Below are 9002 nucleotides of genomic sequence, written 5' to 3'. Positions count from 1 at the left end.
AACATCTGACAAACAGAAAGGACATCTGGTCTACAGAAGCCAGTCTCAAAATTCCGAGTGTGCCCCCCCCCCCAAACACCAATAGTTAACCTGCAGCCTCATTCAGGTCATGGCCTGCAACAATCTCTTCCCAATCTTGACAAGGTGACCATTAGGGGTAGGTCTGCCTAGTTCTGGCAGAAGCGAAAAGAACAAGAGAATTGGTGTCTAGGGTTTGCTTTTCAGTTTAACAGCACCTTAGGAGTCTTAACCATCCATCACATAGTGACAACTAGAGTTCCCTGCTCTCTACCAGAATACGGGCATCAGAAACAAAACGCCCACAAGCAGATCTGGACGACTTGCTTTTTGGCACCACTCAGGAGGATGCACCTTCCTCTAACTGCATAGATACCCAACAAGACAAGATAGCAGTGGTAGTGCCTAGCAGCTACTCTGGAGAATTAATGCTATGACCCATTAGCAAACAGCTGCCTGTATTAGAGGATTTGATTCCACTGGGCACCATTTGCCAACTCTGCGGCTAACAGTACAGTGCTCTAAGCCAATAGGAAGGTTAAGCTAGGTGCTCAGTTTCCTAGCCTAAATGCCCATTAATTACCTATGAACCTACTTTTGCTAGTGATTTTAAAAGCACTGAACTTGCACAAGTTAACTCGCTTCCCCACAACCCGCAAAGTGTCATATTTGGCTTTCATTCAAACTTTTACTGCATTAGTAAGTCTACAAATTAGCTGAAATCCCAACCCCCACAGCAATTACCAGTTTATTAAAGATGGCCTAAAACCACAAAGCTCTTCTGGTACATCTTAGTGCTAGAAATCAAGGATGGACGTTCAAATCTCCAACTACGCAATTACTGGACACCATCTATATACAGCCACTCAGTACTTTGTTTTACATCTGCAAACTGCATGAATAGTCCATTTTGAAATCATTTAACCAAATGGTTTCTGACCACCTTTTCTGTAAACCAGACCAAAAGTTTACCTTGGTAATCTGGTAGCATTAAGAAAATGTGTTACTGCAAGTATATACAGGCAATACCTGCTCACAATTTCACGGAAGACTCCCCAACTTTCTTGGCATATAAAGAATAGACCGTTCACAAAAGGGACCTTAAATCCTAGTCAGTAATAAGGAAGAGCACTGCAATTCAACTTAGGTGAACAATATTAAAATGAAAGCCAACAGTGGAACACACAGCAAATATTAAGTCAGCTACTTAAAACAAGTGTTCATTCACCTCACCTGTCCATCAGTAATGGAAATCACATTAGTTGGAATGTAAGCAGACACATCACCAGCCTGAGTTTCGATGACTGGCAGTGCAGTCAAAGAACCACCACCAAAGTTGTCATTCATCTTGGCTGCCCTCTCAAGAAGACGGGAATGCAAATAGAACACATCTCCAGGGTATGCCTCACGTCCTGGAGGCCGACGCAGCAACAATGACATCTGACGGTAGGCAACAGCCTACAAGAATAAAAAAAAGGAAAATTTTTACTTTCTTAAAACTACCAATTACAGCTTTCTGAACATTCTAGTTTGAAATTAACAAAAAATGGAAAATTTTCCAGGATCCACATCTGTTTAAAATACCAAATATCAGTTTCCTCATTTATAACATCGACTTATAAACCTTATGGACTAACCACCATCTCTGCTTCATGCATTACGCAAACAAAGTACCATGGCTGTGGGACACCAATGCGAGTCCCCTGATGCATACATGGACATTGAAAAGTATAGCCTGACAAGGAGGGGGATGAGACATTTGCAAAGAACTCAACAATTCCAATGTGGCATACACTAGCAGCATCCAGCAATGAAACGCCCAAGGGGAAATCATGAAGTACAACTCCAAGCACTGTACTTGGGTGGGTAGGGAAGTAAAAGTACAGTTGTGTACACTTACTGTAAATGTTAGAGTGCATTCACTGTTACAGTCATTACACTTTGGAATTCAGGCCGACTGAGGGCAACCTGCCAGCAGATTACCAAAGTCTTGGGTCCTGCGTCGGTTGTGGTCTTTTCCATGACGTCAGAGGTATAAAACATGCAGCCGATGGCATTTTCTTTAGTTTTTCTTGCCCCCAATGTCAGATGCCCCCAAATAAGGTAGCAAAATTATATATAGATATATATATACCCATGCATCAATATAAACTTTACCTTCATCTACAAGCAAATACACCCCATAGACTGTAGAAGATAGAAAAGGAAAGATGAACTTCAGAATGACAGGGGATGGAGGGAGGGTAACCTGGACTGCAACAGTGAATACACTAACATCTACATTTAAAGTGTACACAACTTTACTATGTTCTTAGTGTTTCACTGTTGCAGTCATTACATTTGGGTAGAATCCCAAAGCTACGGTTGGGAGGCTGGAGCTAAACGGCATTAGGTGTGGCTAGAAGGCCCTGCAGCACTGCAGTGGCAAAGCCTGCCCCAGACTTAAGAGTAGAGAGGCAAATGGTAGTGCTTTGTAAAGGCGTGAACAGAACTCCAATTAGCAGCCTCTAGAATGTCTATGGTTGGCACTCCTCTGAGAAAGGCTGTTGAAGTAGCTGCAGCTCTGGTGGAATGAGACCTAATGCCCTTGGGCACAGGTTTACCATGGTGTAAGAAGCAGAAACGAATGCAGTGGCTTATCCACTTTGAAATTATCTGCGTTGAAAGAGACTTCACTTCTGATTCTGCAGCATATGACTTCTGCCAGAAGTCTAAACCTCAAGATGCATGCCCTCGAAGCCCTCCTCAGTATGGAGAACATCGATGTCGGTGCTGTGACTGAAACCTGGTTCAAGGCTCCTGAGAGCACCCCAGCACTATACCTCATATCATGCGTTCCGGCCCCAAAATCCGGACCAAACCACAAAAGGAGGGGGAGTATCCATATTCATAAAGGATACCCACACCTCCAGGTTAGTGGCAATGCACGAAGCATCGGAGACCATCCAGGTGCAATTAACCATAGGTAAAACTGCCCTACAGTTTGTAGCATGCTACAGACCACCCTCAAACTGAGGAAACCCACACAGCCTTCCTGAAGACACTGGAGAGTATGAATGTCTCTCCAAACACCATCATACTGGGTGACTTCAACTACCCTAACAGACTGGGAACATTACTCAAGCCCCAACACCCTAGCCCAAAGGTACCTGGAGTTCATAAATTCAAATGCTATGGAACAACTAGTCACCATTCCCACAAGAGGAGAAAATATACTAGACCTGATCACAAACATGGGGACAAAATGCTCCACACCTGAAGTATATCCCTCATTGGTGAGATCAGACCATAAATTAATCTCACTGGAGATTAACATCCCGCCCCCAACCCCAGCAAAAAAGACCACAGTGAAGAACTTCTCAAAAGCAAATTTCACACTTAAGACTGGAGTGGTATCCTTCAAGGCCCCCGAGCCAGTGGAAACCACAACCTACGCTGCTGAAACCCTTACAAATGCCTTCTACGAGCACCTCCAGGAATGTATGGATCAAGCAATCCAATAAAATCAAGACCCTTTCCACCAAAGGCAGGCGCCCGGTCTGGTGGACCCCAGCCATAAACAAACTCTACAACAAGAGGAGAAAGCTACTACATGACACAGCAAAATCCCTAAAAGGGAAGGCATCTCTGATCAGTACTAGCAAAAAACTATGATCACTCAAAATCATCCAAGGCCAACTTTGGGAGAAAAGACACAAAAGACAATCATAAGGCCTTCTTTAGCTATGTTAGAAACCTGGGTGGAAACTCCCAGATATGCTCAGAATTAGTCCAAAATGATACAAAAATCACTGAACCCACAGACATTGCCAACATACTGGCAGACAGGTTCAGTGCAAATTTCTCCCCCCCCCCCAAAAAGGAGAAATATCTATCCCACCAGAGTCTAGCCTCCCAAACATCTCAGATGCCCAGGTGAGAGCTGCTCTCTCTAAAGCAAAAAACACAGCATCTATGGGACCAGACGGTGTCCCCGGCTGTGTGCTACACAAACTCACTGAGGAACTAAACCCACACATAAGGCTGCTGTTTAATCTTAGCCTTACTACAGGATACGTACCCAAAGAATGGCGTACGGCAACTGTGGTCCCACTCCACAAAGGCGGTGCTTCTACGGACCCTGGAAATTACCGCCCCATAAGCTTGACGAGCCTTGTCTGCAAGGCTATGGAGAGGATCATAATGGAACTCATAAAGACATCGGGGACCTACAGACACTGGATCCTACCCAATTTGGCTTAGTCAAGGGCAGATCCTGCCTCTTGAACTTGGTCGACTTTTTCGAAACAGTCACTAAGGCCATTTATGAGGGTAAGGCAGTTCACACAGCCTACCTTGACCTAGCAAAAGCGTTAGACACAATACCCCACTCGAGCATCATAGAAAAGCTCACCAGCTTAGATGTAAACCCATAGGTCACAAGATGGGTTGCAAACTGGCTCAAGGACAGAACCCACAGGGTTAGAGTTGCTGGTGCCATGTCAGACTAAGCCGGTCACGAGCGGTGTCCCACAGGGCTCAGTGCTGGGCCCCCTCTTGTTCAGCATTTATTTTTCTTAAGTGCAGGCAAACATAGGGGGATTGTGGCTGACAAAATTTGCAGAGGACTGCAAACTGGGCACCATAATTGACACTCCAGACACAGACATCCTCCAGAGAGGTCTCATAGAAATGGATAACTGGTGCCAGAGCCATGGCCTTAAGCTAAATGCCAAAAAATGTATAGTCATACCCTTTGGGAAAAACAAGGTAACCCCTAATTACCACATAGGTGGTAATCCATTAAACATGGAAGAAGTTATCAGGGACCTGGGGACCCAAGTTGACAGTAACCTCTCTTCTGACACTCACATTGCCAAAGTGGTTAGGAAGACCTTTTACACTGCCCACCTGATCATGAAGGGATTCACATCCAGATCAGGAGAGGTCATTGTACACCTGTACTCTTCACTTATCAGACCAATGATTGAGTACAACGCCCCATTCGGAATGTACCTTACCAGACACCTGCAGCAGTTGGAAAGACCCCAAAAGTTCCTCACCAAAAGGATAAAGAGGCTCAAACATGTGTCATACGCTGCCCGACTGAAGAAACTCCAGCTCTATTCAGTCGCATACAGTCTGCTCAGAGGTGATCTGTGCCTGACATACAAGGCCATGTCCAACCCGGAATTAATGGACATGCTCCACCTCAAAAAATCCAAATCCACCAGAGCCACGAGAGCAAGAGACTTAAACCTCAACACCGATATAAATAGGACGTGCTGGAGGGACAGATTCATCACCCAGAGACTCCCTACACTATGGAACAGAATCCCAGTCCATGTGAGGCAGAGCCCCTCACTGACTCTGTTCAAGAGAAACCTTGACGAGTGGATGGGAGATCGTAGGTTTACCCCGGGAATCATCTCTGTCACTGCTGGACAGAGGCACAGCAAACTAATGGGTATAGTATTCTCATCCCAAGGGGTGGTGAAAGCCACACACACTCTGGCTAGGCTTATAAATGCCCTAGGGCAGATAGCCTAGTATGAACCTATGAACCTATATGACACTTAATTGCTCAGTTTCTTAGAGCTCTTGTCCTGCTCAAGTAGAATCTTAGTTGTCTGTACGTACAAGGAATGCAGAATTCTCCCCCTTGTTCTGCGGATTTGAATAAAAAGTTGGCAGGTGAATTGTTTGGTTAAGAGCCACACTGGAAACCACCTTAGGCATAAAAGTAGGATTTGTCCTTCACGCCCTGTCTGGGTAAAAGATGATAAAAGGCTCTACAGCCATGAGGACCTGTAGCTCTGAAACTCTTCTTCCTGAACTAATTGCTAGTAGCAGAGCTGTTTTCCACGATAAGAACTTTAGATCAGCAGTAGCAGCTAGTTCAAATGGTGGTAGAGCGAGCTTTTCCAACACATAGTTGAGGTCTCATGCAGGTAATGGTGATCTAGGAGGCCTTAAAAATTTTTGGCTCCTCTAAGGTACTGCTTTAGTAAAGGATGAGAAAAGATCGGTGGCTCTGTATTCTAATGAGCCAAAATGGCAGAAGCATGGGATTTTGATTGATGAGAAAGACAGGCCTTTGTCAAGTATCTCAGTTAAGTATTGTAATACAAGAGGAATATTTGGTTGTGCTGCATCCGTTCCTTGTGCTTGAATGATTCCAAGCACAGAATCTCTTCCATTTGTCAGCATAAGATTTTCTAGTGCTAGGCCTTCTGGCTTGCAAATGACATCCATCCATCACTGCTTTACTGAGAGGTGTTGTTTGTATGACTACATGATTAGCCATGCTGCCAGGTTCAGAGTCTGTAGTTGATTGTGCAGGATCTCTGATTTTGCTGGGACAGTAGTTGTGGTCTGAGGCAAGGTCCAAGCTGGGTATTGAGCCAAGTTCCTTAGGATTGGGTACCAGTATTGGCAGGGCCAGTCCGGGGCAATTAGTATCATCTTTGGCTTCTCTTGTCCGACTTTTAGGAGGACCCTGGGTAGAAGAGGCAGAGGAGAAAAGGCGTAAACTGATAGGTTTTTCCAGCTGAAGGATAGGGTGTCCACTTTCCGTGCTTGCCTGTGATAAGTCCTTGTGCAGAATCTTTTCAATTGGTAATCTTGGGGAGAGGCAAATAGATCTATGTCTGGGCTCCCCCATCTCTCATGTTGAAGACTTATGGATTTAGTTTTCACTCGTGAGGATCCATAAGGTTTCTGCTTAAATAGTCTGCCAGAGTGTTTTGTTTTCCTGGCAAGAATTGAGCTTGAAGATGTATTTGGTAGGTCAAAGCAGTGTCCCACAGTGCCATGGCTAGTCTGCAAAGGGGGTATGAGTGCGTGCCCCCTTGCTTGTTTATATACCACATGACTGTGGTGCTGTCCGTCTTTATCAGTAGTTGTCCTGGCTGAAGTCAGTCCTTGAAGGCTGCTAGGGCCTTTTGAACAGCTAGCATCTCCTTCTGGTTGATATGTAGATGCATTTGTTTTGGTGCCCATAAGCCCGGAATGCATCTTCCTGCCATGTGGGCCCCCCAGGCATAGTCTGATGCATCTGTTAAAATTTGGCTGGCAGGGGATAAGCTGAAGGGCAGTCCCATGTTTTGGGGACATGCCTTTGCCCACCACAGAAACTCCTGTTGTAGGCAGGGTAAGAGGAATCATTGTTTCCAGACTGTGTGCATGTTGACTCAAACTTTAGGTACCACTGAAGTTTCCTCATATGCAGTCTTGCACATAGAATTAGTAGGAGGCAGGATGCCATGAAGTCCAGAGCCTGCAGAATTTGTCTTGCAGAAGACTGGGTTTTTGTAGCTATCAGTTTGAAGTAAGCAGTCAGCTGCCTTTGCTTGTCTGGCGTGAGGTAAGCCATCTGGGCAGTTGCATCCAAGCTTGCACCCAGGAATGTTATCTTTTGAGAGGGTACCAGTTGTGATTTCCTTTTGGTTTATTGTGTACCCTAGACATGTTAGAAGCCTTTTCACAAACGCCAGGTGTCGAAGTGTGTCCTTCTCTGCTTGAATAAGGCAGTCGTCCAAGTAAGGATATATTTATATACTTTGTCTGCAAAATGCAATTACTGGTGCCAGGCAATTTGTAAAGACCCTGGGTGCAGCAGATAAGCCAAAGGGCAGTGCAGAGAACTGGTAATGCAATAAGCCAGCCTTGAATCTGAGGCATCTTCTGCACAATTTTCTTATTGGGACATGCAGGTACGCCTCTTAGGTCTAAAATCACCAGCCAAGCATTCTTGCCCAACATGGGCAGAAGCTGCTGCAAAGTCAGCATTTTGAATTTTGGAATGCCTAGGTATGTGTTCAAAATCGATAAATCCAGTATTGGCTGCCAGGCCTCATCCTTTCTGGGTACCAACAGTCTTGAGTAAAACCTTGTCCTTTTTCCTGTTCTGGTACTGTCTGAATGGCCCCCATTATCCATGAGGGACGTAACTTGTTTCTGTGCCTCTGCCCATTGATTTTTTGGCAGATCTGGCCAACCATTTGCCATTGGCAGTGTGTGGAAATGGAATCTTTATCCCTGATGCACGATGTTTATTACCCACTTGTCCTGGGTTACTGACCGTCAATTTTGAGCAAGAAGTGCTAATTTTCACCCATGGGGGCTGCCAAAAGATAAGTGCTTGGGGTAGGCCGAGGAAGTCATTGAGATTGCTTTCTGTAGGTTTGCGCTTTATCTCCTCCAGATTTGGAGGTGGAAGCGTCCCATTGCTTTAACCTGTATGAATCCTGCACCTGATATCTGGAACCCTTAGGGCGTCTGGATTTGCCCCTTTGAGCTCTGACACAGGAAAGGACCAAATTTTTGTAGGCCAGTGTCTACTGAATCTTAGTGGCTGCACTTGTAAGTCTAACAGTTTGCATAGACTTTGCTTAGTCTTCCATTTTCTTTAAAACATCTTCTGCCTTAACACCAAACAGAGAATCATGCTGTAAAGGTGTATCTAGCAATTTAGCTTTAACATGATCAGGTAAATTTTGTTCCTTTAACCAGGCATACCTCCTAATCACAGATCCAGTAACTGCAGCCCTGCAGGAGGCCTCTAAGGAACCAAAACCACATTGCAAAGTATGCTTTCCAACTTGTTCAGCTGCATGCAATAATTCCTGCAATTCTTTATTTTCTGCACTTTCTGAAATCATTTTCTGTTTCATCAATCCCATAACATGCTGGTACTTAAGCATATGAAATTGACAGTTTAAGGCCCCCGATTGCCAAGGTTGCAGATGTACAAACCTCCCCCCCCCCCCCCCCCCCATCTGTCTAGTGCCCTTGAATCTGTCAGAAGGGGTAGGATTTTTTGCTGTTGAGGCCTTAACTCCCTTTGGAACCTTTGAAATAGTTTCAGGATCAGCAGCAGGGTTTTTAAATAAAAATTTATTAGAGTCAGGGACCCTGTAATATCTGTCAGGCTTACTGGGAGCCGGAGGTAAGGAGTCAGGGGTCAAACAACTCAAAACACCAACAATGTCTAAAACAGGGGG

General features: G+C 45.0%; 1 protein-coding gene across 2 annotated transcripts in view; it reads right to left on the bottom strand.

The window, feature by feature from the left end:
- ATP5F1A (ATP synthase F1 subunit alpha) overlaps positions 1-9002 on the bottom strand; it is a 288472-nt gene that overhangs the window by 72673 nt on the left and 206797 nt on the right. For both annotated transcript variants that reach the window (XM_044081922.1, XM_044081915.1), the window contains exon 8: positions 1252-1476. In XM_044081922.1, coding sequence (XP_043937857.1) covers positions 1252-1476 — 225 coding nt within the window. The remainder of the gene's footprint in view (positions 1-1251; positions 1477-9002) is intronic.

Source organism: Protopterus annectens, chromosome 1.part1 (genome assembly GCF_019279795.1).
Source record: "Protopterus annectens isolate FY-2018-M chromosome 1.part1, PAN1.0, whole genome shotgun sequence".
Taxonomy (NCBI): domain Eukaryota; kingdom Metazoa; phylum Chordata; order Ceratodontiformes; family Protopteridae; genus Protopterus; species Protopterus annectens.
Note: the sequence above shows the minus strand (reverse complement) of the source record. Positions and strands in the feature narration are given on the sequence as shown.